The sequence below is a fragment of the Protopterus annectens genome, chromosome 8.part0 (assembly GCF_019279795.1).
Source record: "Protopterus annectens isolate FY-2018-M chromosome 8.part0, PAN1.0, whole genome shotgun sequence".
In the NCBI taxonomy this organism is placed as follows: domain Eukaryota; kingdom Metazoa; phylum Chordata; order Ceratodontiformes; family Protopteridae; genus Protopterus; species Protopterus annectens.
In genome coordinates this window covers 1673223766-1673244728 of record NC_056741.1, presented here as the reverse complement: position 1 = coordinate 1673244728, position 20963 = coordinate 1673223766, and the positions used below count along the sequence as shown (strand labels likewise).

General features: G+C 44.4%; 1 protein-coding gene across 1 annotated transcript in view; it reads right to left on the bottom strand.

Annotated features, from left to right (window-relative positions):
* LOC122809594 (exosome component 10-like) overlaps positions 1-20963 on the bottom strand; it is a 1034611-nt gene that overhangs the window by 208431 nt on the left and 805217 nt on the right. Inside the window, exon 13 of the mRNA XM_044081202.1 lies at positions 8089-8159. Within this exon, the coding sequence (XP_043937137.1) occupies positions 8089-8159 (71 nt within the window). The remainder of the gene's footprint in view (positions 1-8088; positions 8160-20963) is intronic.

The following is a 20963-nucleotide window of genomic DNA, read 5'->3' as shown; positions in this document are numbered from 1 at the left end:
CAAATCCCTTAGAGCTACACGCTCCAGGGACTTAAACCTCAGCACATAAATAAATAGAACATGCTGGAGGAACAGATTCATATCCCAGAGGCTCCCCTCACTCTGGAACAAAATCCCAATCCATGTTAGGCAGAGCCCCTCACTGACCCTCTTCAACAGAAATCTTGATGAGTGGATGGGAGAGCGTAAATTTACCCCTGGGATCTCTTCTGTGTGCATGCTATACAGAGGCACAGTAAACTAACCTTAAAAGGGCTATCTTCTGTGACCTACTATACAGAGCCACAGTCAACCAATCTAAAAGGGTGGCGAAAGCCAAACACACACTGGCTAGGCTTATAAATGCCCTAGGGCAGATAGTCTAGTATCACCCTATGAACATGAGAAGCCGACATCTTCTAGCTTTGCCCATCTGAAAAATGAAGGCCACTCTGCTTTACTCCCATACCACACCCAGCAACATGCCTAAGCTCATGAACTGCGGGAATGCATCAGGCTCAAAAGGAATGTTGCGTCACCTGAAACCTGTCTGCAAATGTGCCGGCAATGAAGATGGTGCAAGAATCATTGGTATGATCCCAGTTATTCCCTTTAGAGGTAATATATAATTATTGACCATGGGATGGGTCTGGCTAATCTAGAACCAAAAAGGATGGGTTATTTTAAGCATAAAAAGGGAAATTGGCTAGGTTTAAAATGGACCACAGGGACAGTTAGCCTAGTACTAACCTGTGTATGTACAAGACAAATGACACCTGCAATGGACAGAGTACTGTTATCAAACAGAGATCCTTAATGCTAGCTTTTACTCACAGCCATTCATTATCTCATATTTGGGCAACAAAGCCTTGAGCAGTCTCACCCTGCAAAGTACAACTCTGTACCCTTACCATAAATGTAGATGTTCTTCGTGTTTCACTGTTGTAGTCATCACTTGTGGAAAGATTCTCATAGCTGAAGGTAGGTTGGATGGTAGAAGGGAAGGAATAGAAGAACAGGCTTACACTGCTCTAAGTAGGGCCTAGCGTGCCCTGCAGGACTGCACAGAGAAAAAGCCTACCTGGGTTTTGGAGAAAAGAGGCAATTGGTAGCGTTTGGTGAAGGTGTGGATGAAGTCCAAGTGGCAGCTTCTAGGATGTCCTTTGTAGGAATCCCCCCTAAGGAAAGCTGTGGAAGTAGATGCGGCCCTAGTGGAATGGCTTCAGACTGGCTTGGGAGGAATTCTCCCATGGAAGTGGTAGCAGAATTGGATACAGTTGTATATCCATTTAGAAATGGTCTGCTTGGAAATAAGTTTCCCCTCTGCCCATGAGGCAAAGCTGACCAGGAGCTGAGCTGGTCAGTTTTTCTGAGAGACTTGGTTCTATCCAGATAGCATCCAAGTTGTCTGTGCACATTTAGTAAATGAAGGATTCTTTCCCCCCTGTTCTGAAGGTTAAGAAAGAGGGTGGAAAGTTGTATAGCCTGATTCGGTGTTACTTCAGACACCACCTTAGACATAAAAGAGGGATTAGTTCTAACAGACACCCTTGTCTGTATGGAAGATAATGAAGGGTTCAATGAACATGAGTGCCTGCCGTTCAGAAACGCTCCTAGCTGAGGTTATGGCCAGCAGGAAGGCAGTCTTCCAAGAGAGGTATTTTAGTTCTGCTGAGGCAGCTGGTTCAAAGGGAGGTACGGAGTGGGTGGCCGCCTAGGTGGCCTGATGTGAGATACCCCTCTAAGGAATTGTTTTAGCAGGGGGTGGGAGAACAAAGGCCGCTCTGCATGGGAATGGGCAGAGATAAGTGAGGCATGAATTTTGATGGAAAGAGTAAGATAATCCTTTTTGCACTAACTCCGCCAGGTAGTCTAGAATCAGAGAGACAGATGCAAGGGAGCTGCCTGTAACCTTAGTTTGGCACCAGGCATTGAATCTTTTCCATTTTGCAGAGTATGATTTCCTGGTGCAGGGCCTCCTGGCTTCCTTAATTATATCCAGGACCCGTTTGCTCAACAGTCGGTTGGTATCCGCCTTTGGGGTATAAGCCATGCGGATAGGTTGAGAGTTTACAGACTGGGATGCAGTACTGACCATTTTTCTTGGGTTACAAGTCCTTCTGTGAGAGGCAGATTCCTGGGCAGCTCCTTGGTTAGGCTGAGTAGCAAGGGAAACCAATGTTTCCTGGGCCAATTTGGAACAATTAGTATAGCTCTTGGCTCTTCCTCCCTGATCTTTAGCGGTACCCTTGGGATCATTGGCAAGGGGGAGGGGCGTACACAAACAGGTTGCCCCAGTGGAAGGAGAGAGCATCCACTTTCCAGGCTTCTGGGTGGAACTCCCTGGTGCAGAACTAGTCTGCCTGTTGCCTACGGATGCAAAGAGGTCTACCGCTGGGGTCCCCCAAGTATGGGTGATGCAAAGGAAGGTCTCCCTCCGAAGCTGCCATTCGTGTGGGTCCAGGACACTTCGGCTGAGGTGGTTTTTGCTAGGGTACTGTGCTCCCCTGGGATGTACTGAGTTATCAGATGAAGGCCCATCATCGAGGCAGTCTGCCAGAGAAGCATGGCTAGATGACAAAGTGGATAGGAGTGCATTCCCCTCACCTGTTGATGTAACACATGACTGTGGTATTGTCTGTTTTGATGAGGAGCACCCCTGTTTTCAGGTGGCTCTTGAAGGCTGGGATAGCCCTGAGTACTGCCATCAGTTCCTTAAGGTTGATGTGTAGGTATAGGTCCCAAGTGCCTTGGGAGCACATGTCTCCTAAGTGTGCCCCCCAGACTTTGTCTGTGGAATCCATGGTGATTGTCTGGCCATAGGGAAGAACTGGAAAAGGTGGGCCCTTGTTCAGGGTGCAGACTTCTGTCCACCACAGGAGTTCCCCTCTTAAGCAGGGAATCGGAGGCAGTTGTAGCTCTAGAGACTGTGTGTGCTGGCGCAATAGGTTTTTTAGGTACCACTGCAGTTTTCTCATGTCTAGTCTAACCAAGGGCACCAAAGGGATGCAGGATGCCATGTACCCCAGAGCTTGAAGTAACTTACTTGCTGTGAAGTGTGCTCTACAAGCCAATTGGGAGAAGCATTGGGGCAGAAAACTATTTTTCTCTAGAGAGGAAGGCTCTTTGGGTGGATGTGTCCAGGAGAACTCCCAAGAAGGTGATCTGTCTGGTGGGCTGGAAATGGGATCTTTCCTAGTTGATGGTAAATCCCAGATAGGTTAAGAGTGTTTGGACAAAGTTGAGGTCTTGCAGGAGCTTTTCCCTGCTGTCTGCCTGGATGAGACAGTCATCCAGATAGGGGTAAATTTGAATGTTTTTCTGCCTGCAGAAGACCATGACAGGGGTCAGGCATTTGGTGAAAACCCTGGCAGCAGAAGATAAGCTAAAGGGCAAAGCAGATAACTGAAACTGTTGTGAGCCTGACCCGAAGTGAAGGAACCTTCTGTAGAACTCCCCTATAGGGATATGGAAGTAGGCATCCTTTAGGTCCAGGGTGACTAGCCAGGCATTTGGCGTCAGCATGGGTAAAACTTTTGGAGAAAAAGCATTTTGAATTTTGGCACCTGCAAAGAAACTTTTAGTGTGGACAGATCCAGAATAGGGCACCAAGTGCTCTCTTTCCTGGGTACCAGGAACAACCTTGAATAAAACCTTTTTCCGGCTTGTTCCTTGGGTACAGGCTCCACTGCTCCTTGAGCACAGCATTTTTGAATTTGGCTGAGGGCCTCTGCCCACTGATTTGATGGTATGTCTGGGTACCCTGTTAAGATTGGCCTCTCTTTGAAGGAGAATCTGTATCCTTGGAAAATGATTTTTAGGACCCATTGATCCTTTGTGATGGATTGCCAGTTGTCTTTGAAAAGGGATAGCCTTCCTCCTAAGCTTTTGGGGGGAGGGGGCAGATAGGGGGGGTAGTCACTGCGAGTATTTACGATAGGGAGTGGACTTGGAACTCCCTGCCCTGGGAGGGTTGTAGAGGTCCAGTGTCTGGGCCACTTGCTGTCCTTGTTATTCCTGCCTGGGGTGGGGTCTGTCCCTGTGCCCTTTCCTTTGCACACGCCTGGATTGGGAATGAAAGGAACAGTGTTTGGTGGGAAAGCTCCTGCTGAATCTGGGAGGCTGTACCTGGAGGAAATCTTTTAATGTCTGCATTGACTTTGCCTTCCCTCCATTTTCTTCATCACCTCCTCCTCCTTAGATCCAAACAGGCGGTCCCTTATCTAGGGGGGAATCTAGGAGTTTGGATTTAACATTTAACATGATCACGCAGAGGTGCTCTTTCAGCGATGCATGTCTCGTAATGACTGACCCCTCGACAGCAGCCCTGCTGGTGGCTTCTAGGGCATTGTATCCACAGTGGAGGGAATGCTTTGCCACTTGTGAGCTGGAGTTTAAGAGTTCCCCTAGCTCTCTGGAAGTAGAATTGTCAGGCAAGAAGGAAATTTTCTGCTTTAACAGTTCCAAGGTATGTTGCTGACATTTTAACATATGGAATAGCTAAAGTAGCAGAGGTGTATACTTTTTTACCTCATCCGTCTAGGACTCTGCTATCCTTTGTCAGATGGAATAGGGTTTTTGGAGGAACTGGCCCTAGCCCCTTTGGGTCCCTGCGTGATAACCTCTGGGTCTGCTGCAGGATTTATGAACAAGTATTTGTGGGTGGGTGGCTGGCACCTTGTAGTACCTGTCTGGCTTTCTAGGTGAAGGAGGCAGGGCATCAGGTGTGAGGCTAGACTCCATGAAAACATACTCCACCACATCCAAAATGGGAGCAATGGCTAAGGGTTTGTGCTGGGGAAGGTCCAGAAACTCTCTTAGCCTCTTCTTAGACTGGGGTAATCCTCAGCTTCCCAATGGAAGTGTTCCCTAAGGGTGTGTAAGGTATCTCCAAAAGATAGGTCCTCGGGGGATGCAGATGGGATGGATTCTCCTCTGGATCAGAATCCTCAAAGGTAGTAAGGGGCTGATGTTCACTGAATCCAAAAAGTCAGATTCTTCAGTGTCAGGTTCTGAGAGAATCTCTGGGGAAAGATCCCTTTTTTCTTTTGGCTGGGGTAGTCTGGTTACCTCTAATAAGGGTGATAAGATAGTCAGCCATCTTAAGAAGCTGTAGTGACTGAGCAGGTTGGGCTTGAGGAAGATGGCGACTAGGAATTGTTTTTCTGGGAGTGATCTTGCATTTAGGCCTCAGTGCTTCAATGGGCCTGGGTGCAGCTGTGGCCGGCGACCAAAAAGCCTAGAAGCCGGTGCTGCAGAGCAGTTCCTGACCAAACCACGGGGCTGACCACCAAAAACTCGGCAGATGTAGTTTCATCCGGTGACGTACTGGACTCCAAATGGGTCTCGGTAAAGGCCTGTGGAGGTATAGCATCGGGCATCAGGAGCTGCGTAGACGCCTCACTGAATTCCACTGTACTGGTGGCGGACTTCAGGGGAGTCATCTGAAGGCCTAACGTTTTGTGGTCTGTCCCTTTATCTTTTCTCTTTTTGGGGATATCTACTGAACGCTGATCAATAGATGCCATTTTGTACTGCGAAGGACTGTCTTTGAAATATCTAGCTGCAAATTCTGAACTATGGCAGATGGTCCTAGCATTAAAGAGAGTGCAGAACAGACATCTGGGGACATCTTTGTCTGGGCCTAAACAGGTTACACACAGGTTATGGAAGTCTGTGTGTTATTTGTTTTTCACAGCGGAGACAGTTACTTACTTTTTCGGACACTGGTTAGTGCAAGAAAAAGATCCCCAACAGGGTACTTTGCTTTAATCATTTTCTACTTCACACTGGCAGCGGCTGACTAATGCACTCGCAAACTGCTTCTGGCTCCATGGTAAGAAAGACCGATGTAATGGCACTGGCTTTCCTGTTTTATACCAGTGATGACCTGACATCAGTCCCAGATGACCTGCAGCCAATGCAGGAGGGACAATCTTTACTCTGGTATTCAAGCCGGCCGAGGGCTACCCAACAGTGATAACCCACAAGTGATGACAAACAGTGAAACACGAACACCACCTACTACTCTCCTCTGCTATAGCTGAGTGGTTCACTCAGTCTGTGGGGAGGAAGTTCTAGAAGAAAAAGCCCAAGCACCTCAAAGTTCATGACAGGTACAGTCAAGGGGTTACTCCCAACTCTCAGGTTGACAGGAATCAGTGCCATCACACCAGATGTGGAAATGTGGAGAAAACAAACCAAGATGCATATGGGATGTTGCATTACCAAGCTTCAAATTCTTCAAAGAAATGAAAGACTGTGCTGGGACTCAGGCCACACTAAATGAGGACAATACACACTAAAGGTGGTGTTCAAAAGAGCGTCGGTAACACAGACCTACTTCTGGGTTGACTAGTACTCAATCTTTCCAGCAAAGTTGACCGTGCTGAAACTCTGGCCAAAGGCTTCTACTATTCTGAAATTCAGAATTTTTATTCACCAAAAGTAAATCCAAATGTCGCACTAAAACAAACTTCTTCATCAGCAGCAACAAGGACTGAGGTTTAAACTGCAAGAATCATAAGAGAACTGGCATTTATAGAGAACGGGAATCGTAATCAAGGGCTCGCTTCTCTCCCGCAGCACGGGAACTTGGAAGGAAAAAAAGATGTCAAATGCCAACTGGTGGAGAGGATAAACCTAGCTAACTGCACACCCTATCAATGTCAGCCTTCAAAATTAGACCTCTGCTGGTTAAGAATGGACCACCAGTGACTTCAGAAACCTGAATATGACCACCAAAAACTGAATAATTTGCAAAACCCCATCCCTGAGGGGAAAAATTCCTGAATCATGTCCAACAGTAGTAAAATAACCAGGTCAGTAAAGACAAATTTCAAGTACAGTGACACAAACTTTCACCTGATTCAAGAGCTTTCATGAATCTGTGGGAAGAAGACAGCCCAAACGTAACAGGAAGAGCTTACTAGTACCTTAACACAAGTTTCCTGAAGGAGAACTCAACATAGCCGAGACTGGCTTCCATATTCCTGTCAGAACTTACTCCATGTCAAAAAGGAGTTCATAAGGGCAGGTGATTCAGAGAGTGATTGGTTGATCCAGCATCATGACCCTCTCCAAAGCCCAAGTCTTTCGCCATGACCAGGTAAGCATGTCCCATTACATGACCAAGTTGTTGACAGCTTAACAGGACACTATCAATAAGCCCATCACTGGGAAGTTAGTTATACAGTTAGGTGACTTGATTACTTAAGGATAAAGAACCAGGTAACAAGACCTACCTTGACTAACAGTACAATATATACATGTAATGTCTACGGTGCTGTACACCTCTGAAACCATGCAGGGTGTACAGCTTTCAGGACTGTGCTTCTACCCCAAGCAAACAAGAGAGCTTGTTCTTGAGGTGCTACTCCATTTGACTATCAACATTTACAGAAAAATAGTTCACTCAACCAAAAAATTGTCAAACACATAAAACATAATGCAGTTCAGCCACCAGCCAGGATATATAAAACAGAATAACTTTTTCATGGGGGAAAAAAAAAAACACGGAGAACAAATTCAAGAGGGGAAGGATTCTGCAACAGACAACACATACAACAGCTAAGAGAAGGAAAAGGAAAGAGAATACAAGATGTCAGTGACATCAATTGTGTGGCCATATGCTGAAATAAAAGACCCACCACGGAAGTTTAACACTTTTGTCATGTCCATGCTACTGAGACTGTAAACAGTGCACATGTGAAGACTATTCTAATTTGCACTTAAGATCCTACTTTTACTAGCTTCTGTGCACTTTTTTGTAATAAAATCCATGGAAAATTAAAGATATAGCAAAGAAAAATAAATGTTTCACCATTTTCACAATGAAATGGAGAACGGTTATTCATTATAATCGATATTTTTTGGTTGATTTACTTAATTGTCTTAATTCCTAACTGTATTTTTCTGTTCACCTTGTATGTATGGCCACCGAGGAAGAGACGGCTCAGTTACCTAAAACTGATTTGGGAAAGACGTTTGTGCTCGCTGGCCTGAACACAAGTGCCTCCTTGCATCTCTTAAAACGCCTAGAATTCAATACATGAACTTAAAACATTTTTATATATATTAAACATTACACAGCATTTAAAAAATACAAACCTTGAAAGAATGGGCACCTACTGCCTGCTTGTTAGGATCAAACTGGTCTGATTTTCTGGAAGCATCATCTCCTGTGGAAAAGAAAAAATAATTGTCAACCGCCTGGCATAAAATGGCAAGAATGTTCTATTTATTTTATTAAAATATTATGAAATCAGGTAATATGCAAAATAAAACCCAGTGCAGTTTCTATAAAATATTTTGCAGCAAACCCTCAATATAAAGTATTCAGAATAGGCTTATTAGTCACAGATCTTGGACACTACAGTTGATAGAAACAATTACTGTAGTATCTATGTTTAATTGCTCCCTCTAAACAGAACATGCCACATTTACTAAAGAAAGGAATAGTTAAATAAAACTCAAAGTAAAGGTACATCTGGTAGTACCCTCAGTGCAGACCTTCTCCACTAGACGGAAATAATGTATGGTCATTATTTTTTTAGTAGCATGCACTCCACCATCATCATGGACAAAGCATTTAGACAAAGGCAAAGCATTTAGACAAAGGCACTTTTTATATCACGTACCAAACATAGGCACTACAGGGGTACTAAGGAGAGTGTCATTAGAAAAATTCTTATTACAAAGGGACTCAATTTGTTGGGTCTACAACTGGCTTTACCTTTATTTCAGTTCAAATTTGTCATTTTCTTCTCAGAAGTGCTTGCACTTATGGTACACACATCCTAGGGGAGCATGCCAAACACCTAAGGCGGGCAAATTAACCACTCAAGTGAACATCAACCTCGGTGCTGGGATGAGTACGGAATTTGGACTTGAAAGGATCTCGGTGATGATAGTGAACACTGGACCACATGCTGGTACTGCTTATGACTGTAATCTTTGAAACCAGCATTTACTAAATGTTCAATGTGTATTACTATCTTGGAGCTTTTCTCCCTGGGCTTCTGCTGAAAATGACATATATCCAGTCAAACTATCCCGGTCAACAAATGTAAAATAAATAATAAAAAATAAACTGCAGATCCATAATAATGAGTGACATGGTTACTCAAGGTCCAGTCCTCTCCATTATAACTTCATTTAGTTTCACTGGTACTTAAAGATGTGCTTACAGGTTACTGTATAGCTTTGTTGCTTTGTTCTTGCTTTGATGTGGTCTAACAGAACAAAGTGACATGTAGCATACAGAAAACATTTTATTGTTCATCTTAATTTTCATGCTTTTTAAAAAATCATTCTATTCTTACAATTATCTTTTTTTTAAGAGTTAAAGATGTTCTTAAAATTTACCGTGCAGTTTTTATTGCTTTGCTCCCCTTGTTTTTAATGCTGAGTATTGTCTGCTACTATCAGCTGGACTATAGAGGGGGTTTATGTTGCAATTTTACTATATTTAAAGCGAGCTGGAGTTAATAGAAAACATTGGAACAGATCATGCAGTAGTTCCACCTACATTCACAAACAATCAATTTTACGGCGGCATCTGTCACTGTATGCTATGGTCCTAACATCCTGGGAGCTACGCAAACACTGGTATGTGGTCCAATGTAGATCTTGTAGTCCATGACAACCAAGCACAAAATCAAGATGAATATACACCCCTTTTATCAATAACCTCAGCAATAAAGAAAGGCAAAAATACTCGGGACCAAAGCAGAATTCTTCTCCCTTCCCTGCTGAGAAAGCTTGTGCCCCGTGGCTTCTATACTACAGTCCAACTGATCTTTCTCTCTCTCTTCACCAGGGAGTTCCAACCAGCTCTTTCATTCCCTTGTAGGGAAGCAAGAGTAGGGCAGCTGGAAGAAGGTTCTAATACCGTATTATCCTATCCTCATGGTGGTTTATGTGAGCTTCACTAATACTGCTGGCTAATGACAATGTGCATGCTACTGAAAACAAGTTCCTTTTATAACCACTTCACCTCTATGTACTTCTACACTCTACAGGCTTGAGGTCTATGGGTACAACTTCCAGTACTGCCTCTGAATATCTTCAAAATAGCAAGGCACAGCCATCTCCTAATGCGAGAGCCAGTGCCAGCTGCCTCATTCCAATCCTCCTCACCTTGCTCTTCTAGCACCCATGTGATTAAATGAACAAGGGTCAGCCGGGTCTCAGTCAGGGCTCCATTCCACTGTGCCACAGGAGTTAGGGTCAATCCAAAGCAGAGCAGTATTAACACTGAACTTCTAACCTTTACAGATTATCAAAAAAAATTACAGATAATGGAAAACTAGTCTCTTCCTTATTTCTAGACTTTTCTAAAGCCTTCGATATAGTTTGATATAGCAAACTACTACTTCAAATGTCTTTTACTAGGCCTTTCTCAGCCCACCCTTCGTATGGTTCAAAAGCTGCCTGTCCAAAAGGTATCAGTCAGTAAAAATGGCATTCCATCCTGGTCTTCTCTCCATACCTTGCAGTCACCACCGGTGTACTACAAGGCTCTATTCCTTGGTCCCCTCCATTTCAACCTTCTCATCAACACACTGCTCACAACAAGCTTCCCTAATACAATACACAAATGACTCCTCACTCACATGCACATCTGACAACATTGCACATCTCAAGACAATTACTCAGGAAACTTTAACAGACACTGAAACATGGCTTTGTAATTCAACTCATGCTCAACCCCCCAAAAAAAAAACTTTTTTCCCTAAATTCCTCCCTGATGAAAAAAAAAATAAATAAAAAATCCTCTCTCTTAATAGTACAACTACTGAAGTCATTTCTCATAGCAAATTAATAGGGATGATAGTGGATGATGACCTTAAATATAAAATTTCATTAAAAACTTACCAAAAACTAGGGATGATTTACAGAGCCAAAAACTCTCTCACCAATGCAACTAAATCTACTCTTGCCACTACTTCCTTCCTTCCCTCACTACTTTATGGTGCCCTCATCCTTACTAACCTCCAGGCTACGCAAAAATCAAAACTTAAAAGCGCTCTAATAAAGCGACAACATTTGCAGCAAATACCCTTTTAAAAACCTACCGGTGTAGAACACTAAAGCTTAAACTGATTAGAATTATCCTTTTTAGCCTGCATACACACAGCTTCTTATCACCTATAAAATTATCCATAATCCATCTGCTTTGTCCAGCACTAAATATTCTATACAACTATGTTCCCAGTCGGTCATTACAATTTAATGACTATAAACTCCACTCTGAACACAAACCTATCTAACTTGCTAGGCATAGTCTGTACTCCTACCATGCTGCTAAGGTCTGGAAATCCTTACCCGTATCCATCAGGTCCAATCCTTTAAAACAATTCTGAAAGACTTCCTAGCCAAAATCTGGCTTTGTTCTTACTCAACCCATGGATAAACTATATCCCTAACTAAATATGAACAAGTACATATTCATATCTTATACCTCCTTACTCTCGCAACTTCACTCACTTCCTTACTTCAAATAAACTTCTGTCCAGAGACTCCTAAATATACCATAACCTTGTCCCTCCCCCACTTCATACTACAATTCCTGTTTGTATTATGCTAACTTACATTTAACTTGTCTATAATCTGGCTAACATTTCTTTAAATACTAAATCACCATCATACAAGTTGCATCTATTAACTAATGTTTTAACATTATGTCTAATTTGTATAATTACTTACACTGTAGATATTTTTGTATTATTCTTGAAGATGTAAAATGATTGTCCTTAAAATATTTTTGTAATACTTTGCAGATTTTCTCCCTGGGCCTCCAATGCAAACATGCACCTACCAAGACTTTCTTGATAATCAATTGTTAATAAATGAATAAAATGATTTCCTAAGGACTACTATAAATCAAGATCTCCTTTAAGACAGACGGAAAACACCAATTCTCAGAAAAAGGACAAATATGAAGATCCTGGAAAACAAGCAAGGAAGCCTCTCTCCTCGGATCTGACGGAGGAGTCTGAGCCAAGCCCACAAGAGCAGAGATGTCAAGGGGGAGACTGCGGACCGATAAACTCTGAAGAGACAGAACCCCCTCGGATCTGATGTCGAGGCTACGCCTCCGAAAGCTCGATCAGACACACTCAAGGCAACGGCTGGCATCAAGGTACAAAGTACTGTTGGCACTGACCCCTCCCGACTCAAGAGGCATCTCAGATCCAAAGACTCCAAAAACAGAGGGTCAGATCAGAGGAGGAGTTATGGGGGTGAAAAAAGGTTGCGAGCTCCCTGCTCCAGAAGGAGAGTGGGCTGGCAAGACTCCTAAAGTACAGTTTTGTACCTACCATAAATGTAGATGTTTGAGTGTATGGTATTTATGGTAGGTACAAAACTGTACTATGTTCATCGTGTTACACTGCTGCAGTCATTACACTTGGGTAGAATCCCAAAGCTGAGGTAGGGTGGCTGGTTCTATAAGGCATTAGGGGAGGCTATAAAGCCCTGCAGCACTGCAGTGGCAAAGCCAGCTCTGGATTTAGAGTAAAGAGGCAGATGGTAATGCTTGGTGAAGGTATGTACAGAACTCCCAAGTTGCTGCTTCCAAAATGTCCTTGGTAGGTACTCCGAGGTAGGCAGCTGAAGTGGCTGTTGCCCTCGTGGAATGAGACCTAATGCTGTTAGGTACAGGTTTCCCCATGGTGTGTACAGCAGAAACGTATATAGTGTCCTATCCATTTTTAAATGGTCTGTTTTGAAATGGCTTTTCCCTGTGCTCCTGCAGCATATGCTACAAACAATTGCTCAGTTTTTCTGAAAGCTTTCGTTTTGTCCAAGTAGAAGCGTGCCTGTGTATGTCCAAGGAATGCAGAAGTCTCTCCCCTTTATTCTGTGGATTTGGATAAAAAGTTGGCAAGTGAATAGCTTGGTTTAGAGCCACACTTGATACCACCTTTGGCATAAAAGTAGGATTTGTTCTTAAAGACACCCTGTCTTGGTGGAAAATGATGAAAGGTTACACTGCCATTAGTGCCTGTAATTCTGAAACTCTTCGTGCTGATGTTATTGCCAGGAGCACAGCAGTTTTCCAAGAGACATATTTTAAATCTGCTGAGTTAGCTGGCTCAAAAGGAGGTAAAGTTAATTTTTCCAACACAAAGTTGACGTCCCAAGTTGGAGTTGGTGCTCTTATGTTTTTAGCCCCTCTGAGGTACTGTTTTAGCAAAGGATTAGAAAAAATAGGTGGGTCCGTGTTGTAATGAGCAGACATGGCAGAGGCATGGATCTTGATGGAAGAAAAGGAGAGGCCTTTGTCCAGCATCTCAGTTAAATATTGTAATATCTGAGGAATATTTGGGACAAGAGGGTCAAGGCTGTAAGCCTGGTTCCAGGCACAGAATCTCTTCCATTTATCCGAATAGGCTTTCCTGGTGCTAGGCCTTCTGGCCTCCAGAATGACATCCATAACAGCTTTGGAGAGAGGTATTGCTTGCTTGACTAAGGAATCTGCCATGCAGTCAGGTTTAAAGTCTTTAGCTGGTTGTCAAGTATCTGATTGTTGCGCTGAGTCAGAAGATGTGGGATTTGAGGCAAAATCCAGGGTGGACCCTGTGCTAAGTTCTTTAAGATTGGGTACCAGTGCTGGCGTGGCCAGTCTGGGGCAATCAGGATCATCTTTGGCTTTTCTTGCCTGGCTTTTATGAGTAACTTTGGAAGGAGAGGTAGTGGTTGAAAAGCATATACTTGTAGGTTTTTCCAGCTGAATGAGAGGGCATCCACTTTCCATGCTTGTGGGTGGTAAGTCCTTGTGCAGAATTTCTGCAGCTGGCAGTTCATTGGGGATGCAAACAGATCTATGTCCGGGCTCCAGCATTTTTGTGCTATCATTCTGAATTTCCACTCGTGCGGATCCATGTTGTTTCTGCTCAAGTCGTCTGCCAGTGTGTTTTTCTCTCCTGGCAGGAACTGTGCTTGCAGATGAACGTGATAGGTTAGAGCTGTGTTCCACAAGGTCATGGCTTGTCTGCAGAGGGGATAAAAATGAGTACCCCCTTGCTTATGTACCACATAAATGTGGTGTTGTCTGTCTTTAGTAGCAGTTGTCCTGGATGCAGAAGGTCCTTGAAAGCTATAAGGGCATTTTGTACACCTAGCATCTTTTTGACTGATGTGAAGATGCCTTTGTTCTGCGGGCCACTTGACCTGAATACATTTTCCAGCCATGTGTGCTCCCCAGGTGTAATTCGATGCATCTGTTGTCAGTGTTTGCCTGGCTGTAGGTTGAGTGAAAGGCTGTCCCTTGTTGAGGTGACATGCTTGAGCCCATCGAAACTCCTGTTGTACGCAAGGAATTAGTGGTATTACTGTTTCCAAACTGTGACAGTGTTGAGACCAGACACTCTTTAGGTACCATTGTAGTTTCCTCATATGCAATCTGGCGTATGGAATTACTTGTATGCAAGATGCCATGTAACCCAAAGCCTGCAGAATTTTTCTTGCAGGGAGTTGGGTCTTTGTTGCCATCAATTGAAAATATTGAGTCAGTTGTCCTTGCTTGTCTGGCGTGAGATAAGCCATCTGGGCCGTTGTATTTAAGCTGGCACCCAGGAATATTATCTCTTCTGAGGGCACTAGTTTTGACTTCTTTTCGTTTACTGTGTACCCTAGGCAACTTAATAACTTTTTTACAAACGCCAGATGCTTTAGAAGAATGTCCTTGCTCTCTGCTTGAATCAGGCAGTCGTCCAAGTACGGATAAATTTGAATTCCTTTCTGTCTGCAAAATGCAATTACTGGTGCCAGGCACTTTGTGAAGACCCTGGGCGCAGTAGATAAGCCAAAGGGCAGTGCAGATAATTGATAATGCATTGAACCAGCTAAGAATCTGAGGTATCTTCTGCAGTTTTGTCTGATAGGGACATGCAGGTATGCCTCCTTGAGGCCCAAAGTTACGAGCCAAGCTTTCTTGCCCAGCATGGGAAGAAGCTGCTGTAGTGTCAACATTTTGAATTTTGGAACATCCAGGTAAGTGTTTAGAGAAGAAAGATCCAGAATGGGCCTCCAGGCTTTGTCTTTTCTGGGAACCAGAAATAGTCTTGAGTAAAATCCTTGTCCTTGCTCCTGTGTTGGTACCTTTTGAATAAGCTCTCAGGTCCATGAGTGCTGTAATTTGTCTTTGAGCCTCTGCCCATTGATTTGGTGGCAGATTTGGCATTCCTTTTAACCTTGGCGGAGTATGAAAGTGGAACCTGTAACCTTGTGAGACAATGTTGAGAACCCATTTGCCTTTGGTGATCATATGCCAATTGTGACAGAAAAGTGCCAGTTTTCCTCCCAAGGGGGCTGCCAAGAGAGAAGTGTTTGGCAGCTGTAGTAGGAAGCCATTGGGGCTGTTTTTTATAAGGTTGAGGCCTGTCTTCCCCTTCTTTCTGGGTTGATGCACCCCATTGTCTAGGCCTGTAAGGACCTTGTGGTTGACCTCTACCTCTTGGACGTCTGTATCTGCCCCTTCGAGGGCTGTCTGTGACTGGAAAGGACCAATTATTTGTTGGCCAGTTTCTGCTAAACCGAGGAGGCTGAACCTGTAAGAAATCATTCACCGTTTGCATAGATTTTGCCTTATCCTCCATTTTATTTAATACCTCTTCTGCCTTAACACCAAATACAACATCCTGCTGCAAAGGTGCATCCAATAACTTTGCTTTAACATGATCTGGTAATGTGTGTTCTTTTAACCAAGCATGTCTTCTAATGACAGATCCTGTAACTGCTGCTCTACAGGAGGCCTCTAATGAATCAAAACCACATTGCAAAGTATGTTTTCCCACTTGTTCAGCTGCATGCAATAAATCCTGCATTTCCTTATAATTAGGAGGATCTGAATTTGGAAGCATTTTTTGTTTCAACTGAGACATCAAATATTGCTGATATTTTAGCATGTGAAACTGGCAATTTAAGGCCCTCATTGCTAAAGTTGCAGATGTATATACTTTCTTCCCCCATCGGTCTAATGCTCTGGAATCTCCGTCAGAGGGGACTGGAATTTTTGCTGAAGAGGCCTTTACCCCTTTGGGACCCTGAGAAATAGTTTCAGGGTCAGCAACAGGGCTTTTATAAAGAAATTTGTGAGAGTTAAGGACTCTGTAGTATCTGTCTGACTTAACTGTAGCAGGAGGTAAAGAATCAGGATTTAAACTGGATTCAGAATATACATCATCCACAATATCTAACACTGGCAGAATAGCAAGGGGTCTGTGTTGAGGTAATAAAAGGAAATCTCTGAGCCTTTTCTTGGATTCTGAATAATTCCTGGCCCTCCCAATGGAAGTGCTCCCTCCTGGTATGTAAGGTTTCCCCAAAGGAGTAGTCCTCTGGCGGAGAGGCTGAAGGAACTGATTCTTCAGCATCAGAAACCTCATAGGGGGTAAAGAGTATCCTAGGTCTGAGGAAGAATCTGAGGAGATGGATACTTGGTCAGATGAGTCATAGTTTGCATCCTGTCTAGGCCTTATATCAGGAGGGGGATGGGACCCCCTGATCAGTGTGATTAGGTCTTCGGCCATTTTGAGCATTTGTTTCTTAGGCATGGAGGCCTGTCCTGATGAATGCTGAAGTTGTTTCTTTGTTTTTAAAGGAGTTTTAGACTTAGTAGAAGATTTAATAGTTAACTGAGTAGGCCTGAAGACACCCTCTGAAGCTACGGGTTGTTCAGCTACTCCAGATCCCTCTGAAGGGTTAGTCTCTGTAGGCTGTAAATCTGGTGCATCCAAAGGCCCAGCCATCTCCACGTGGGAGTCGGAGGCGGCCTGTGGTTCTAAAGAAGCGGTCGTCAGGGGTTGCAAAGGCGCCTCGCTGAAAACTGGAGAACCGGCGGCTGGCCTAGAAGAGGCTTCGTCGTCAGTTTTGGGCCTCAGATGCATGTCCTTGTCTTTGCGCTTTTTGTGTATTCCGGTTGTCGGTAGTTCCGACGGCATGGTGTAATTGAATTTTCTGCCAAAACAATGTTGGGCAAAATCAAACTGATGTTTTATAGTGCGCTTGTTAAACCTAGCACAAAACCGACAACCTGTGACGTGGTCTGGGCCTAGGCATGGAATACAATAAGAATGGAAATCCTTATGAGGTATTTGCCTCCCACAAGAAATACAGTTATTAACTTTTACTGACATCGGTCTGAGGCAAGAAAAAGTTTCCCCAACAGGGTACTTAGCTTTGTAGAAGACTTCGGTTCTGTATTCGGAATGAAAATCTCAGGAGTCGGCCAACCAGCACTTGCGAACTGCTTTTGCTTCGGGCACCACGCGTCAAGAAAATCTGAAGTAAATGGCGTCAGCTGCATCTTATACACCCCTGTCACACTGACGTCAGGGAAGAAGCAACAGCAACTGACGCCGGACCAAGACTTTGGAACTCAGGCCGACTGAGGGACCGCCTGATGGCAGGATAACCCAAGTGTAATGACTGCAGCAGTGTAACACGATAAACATCTGGATCTGGGTGTGAATAAATTTCTGCATCATTCTGTCCATCTCTGCCTCACTCACACTGCGTGTAAAACGTGACGATAAAGCCACCGACACTGGCCTGGAATGAGGAGGAGAGGCTCGAGACGGTGGTCTGGACACCTACGGCTCTGGGGAGAACCTGGGTTAATGGAGCCGGGCAGTACTATGCCTAGAAGAGGTTGTTGTCTTGGGAGGAGAACCGGACGGTGCCGAGCGGTCCGGGAATCCCTTCCTGAGTCTGTCTTTTTTAGATTTCTCCCCATCCGCAGGCCTCATGGCGGCAGGTTGATTCCCAGAGGCCTGGGAAGGTGACTAAGCATTAGCGGCCACCGACGTGGCCTGGCTAGATGTAACAGGGAAGGCTGTCCCCAATGAGGGAAGAAGCCCTTTCATAATTAGTTTAGCCCTTCTGTCCTTGAGGGCCCTAGGATTAAAGCCCATGCAAATAGAGTAGGCCGGGAGAAAACACACTACGCACAGGGTGTGGCTGTCAGCTGGGGAGAGCTCATGGCCGCACTCTGTGCACTTCCAAAAAACAGGCTTGGGAAGTAAGGCCCACACAGACTAATAAGAAGGGGTAGTGGGGAGGTGAAGAGGGAACTACCACACAAGCTTTTTTTTTTTATTATTATTATTATTAAACGACCGAATAAAACGCAAGGTAGGGGAGGTTGAAAAAGAAAGTAGAGGAATCCTACACGAACACCTGCAGAGAAAAAGTACAGTTGTGTACACTTATCATAAATGTAGATGTTCGAATGTATTCACTGTTGCAGTCCTAACAAATGGGTTATCCAGTTCCCGGTAGCCCTCAAACAGCCAGAATACCAAAGGTAAGTAAAATGATGTCTGCTTCTGTCAGTTGTAAAGGAAGTCAGGGCATCAGACACAAAAGGAGGCAGCCAACGTCACTTCCTCAGTCTTTCTTGACATAAGTCAGAAGCCCCCAGAAAAAAGGTTAGGCCAAATGCCAATTTGGCAAATAAAATCCAATTCAGCTTGTAACTCAGGAAAGAAAGAAGAGGAGAAGACCAAAAAGGGGGAAGGAGGGAGGGAAACCACGACTGCAACAGTGAATACACTTGAACATCTACATTTATGGTAAGTGTACACAACTGTACTATGTTCATCGTGTTTCACTGTTGCAGTCCTAACAAATGGGTTGATTACCAAAGCCCAGTGAAAAGGGAGGAGGAACCAACAATCAAGGGTTGGAGATAATGCCCTACAAGACAGCAGTGGCAAATCCTGCCCTGGCTCTGGAAAAGAGGCAAATTATAATGTTTTGTGAAAGTGTGAACTGAACACCATGTGGCAGCCTCCAAAATATCTTTAGTAGGGACACACCTTAAAAAGGATGCAGAAGTGGAAGCTGCTCTACTTGAGTGGGTCCTAACCCCTTGAGGAGGAACCTTGCCATGAAAAGAATAACAAAAGCTGATGTAATGTGCAATCCATTTATACATGGTCTGCTTAGAGAGAGTCTTGCCCTGAGCTCCAGGGGCAACTAATAACTGAGCTGATTTCTGAAGGTCTTTAGTCCTGTCCAGGTAAAACCTGAGCTGTCTGTGCACATCAAGAAAATGCAGGATCCTTTTGCCTTTATTTTGAGGATTAGGAAAGAAGGTAGGAAGGTGTATATACTGATTAAGGGTCAAGTTAGAAACTACCTTAGGCATAAAGGAGTGATTGGTTCTCAAAGAGACCCTGTCTGGATGGAAAATAATAAAAGGCTCCACAGCCATCAAGGCCTACAGCTCTGAAACCCTCCTTGCTGAAGTTATAGCCAAGAGGAAGGCAGTCTTCCAAGAGGGAAACTTTAAATCTGCAGTGGCAGCTGGCTCAAAAGGAAGAAGAGTTACTCTAGAACAAAATTAAGATCCCATGCTGGAGTAGGTGCCCTTCTGGGGGGTTTTAAGTTGAAAGCACCTCAGAAACATTTTCATCAGGGGATGAGAGAAAATAGGTTGTTCAAGAGAACAATGAGCAGAAATGGCTGACGCATGGAGCTTGATAGAAGAAGAAAGAAAGACCACCCTGAAGTAATGCAGCCAGTTATTCCAAGATCAGAGGAAGGGTGGCTGAGAAGAAGATTCCCCTCTAGCCTGCATCCAATGAAAGAACCTTTCTCATTTGCCAGCGTTGGACTTCCTAGGACTAGACCTCCTGGTCTCCCTCAGCACATCAACCACCTGCTGCGAAAGGGAAAAAGATAAGGAAGGAGTCATACTATGAGCCATGCTGCCAAATGAAGGGATTAAAGATGAGGATGCAGAAGGATTCCCCTTCCTGAACCAAAAGACATGGCTTCAGAAGAAGATGCAAAGGAGGAAATTGGGAGAGACTGCGAAACAGTGGATACAAATGTGGCCTGGGCTAGTCCGGAGCTATGAGAATAGTCCTTGGTCGTTCGTCCCTGATCTTCAACGCTCTGGATAGAAGAGGAAGAGGAGGGAAGGCATAAGCTGATAGCAACATCATCCAAGGGAAGGACAGAGCATCCACTCTCCAGGCCCTGCTGTGATGCTGTCTGGTGCAAAAGAGAGGTAGAAGATGATTGTCCGGGAAAGAGAAAAGATCCACCTGAGGTGTGCCCCAATGTTGAATGATGCTGTAAAAAACTGCTCTGTTCAGTTGCCACTCGTGAGGATCCAGGGTTCGCCTGCTCAACTGATCTGCCAAAAAATTGAGCTTTCCTGGAAGGAACTGAGCTAGGAGATGCAGGTCCAGGAATGCTGCCATGGACCAAAGATTCATACTTTGTATGCACAAAGGGTAAGCGAGAGTCCCTCCTTGCTTGTTGATGTACCACATGACTGTGGTGTTGTCTGTTCTGACAAGTAAGGTCCCTGGAGAAAGAAGGTGCTTGAAGGCTAGTAAGGCCTGTTGAACTGCAATCAACTCTTTTAGATTTATGTGCAGGTGCATCTGCTGGACATTCCACCATCCTTGTATGCATCTGCCATCCAGGTGTGCCCCCCAGGCATAGTCTGATGTGTATGTAGTCAGAACATGAGTGGCAGGATGTGTCCGAAAGGGCATGCCCTTGTTTTGTAGACAGGCCGTTGCCCACCACAGAAACTCCGTCTGCAGAGATGGAAGCAGAGGGATCATCATATCCAGGTTGCATGTGCGCAGACAGCAAATGTTCTTTAGGTACCATTGCAATTTCCTCATATGCAGTCTTGCATATGGAATCATGGGAATACAAGATGCCATGAATCCCAGAGCTTGCAGGTATTTCCTTGTAGGGAGCTGGGACAGGCTTGCCAAGTCCTTGAAGTAAACTGAAAGAGCTGTCTGCTTCTTCTGGGTGAGATGTATCATCTGGGCGGCTGTGTTCAGACTCGCTTCCAGGAAGGTTATTTTCTTGGATGGTACTATTTTTGATTTTTCCTCACTGAGAGTGTAACCCAGGGAAGAGAGAAGAGTCTTTACGAATTCCAGATCCTGTAGTAGCTGCACCTGAGAACTTGCTTGAAGACAGTCATCCAAGTATGGGTA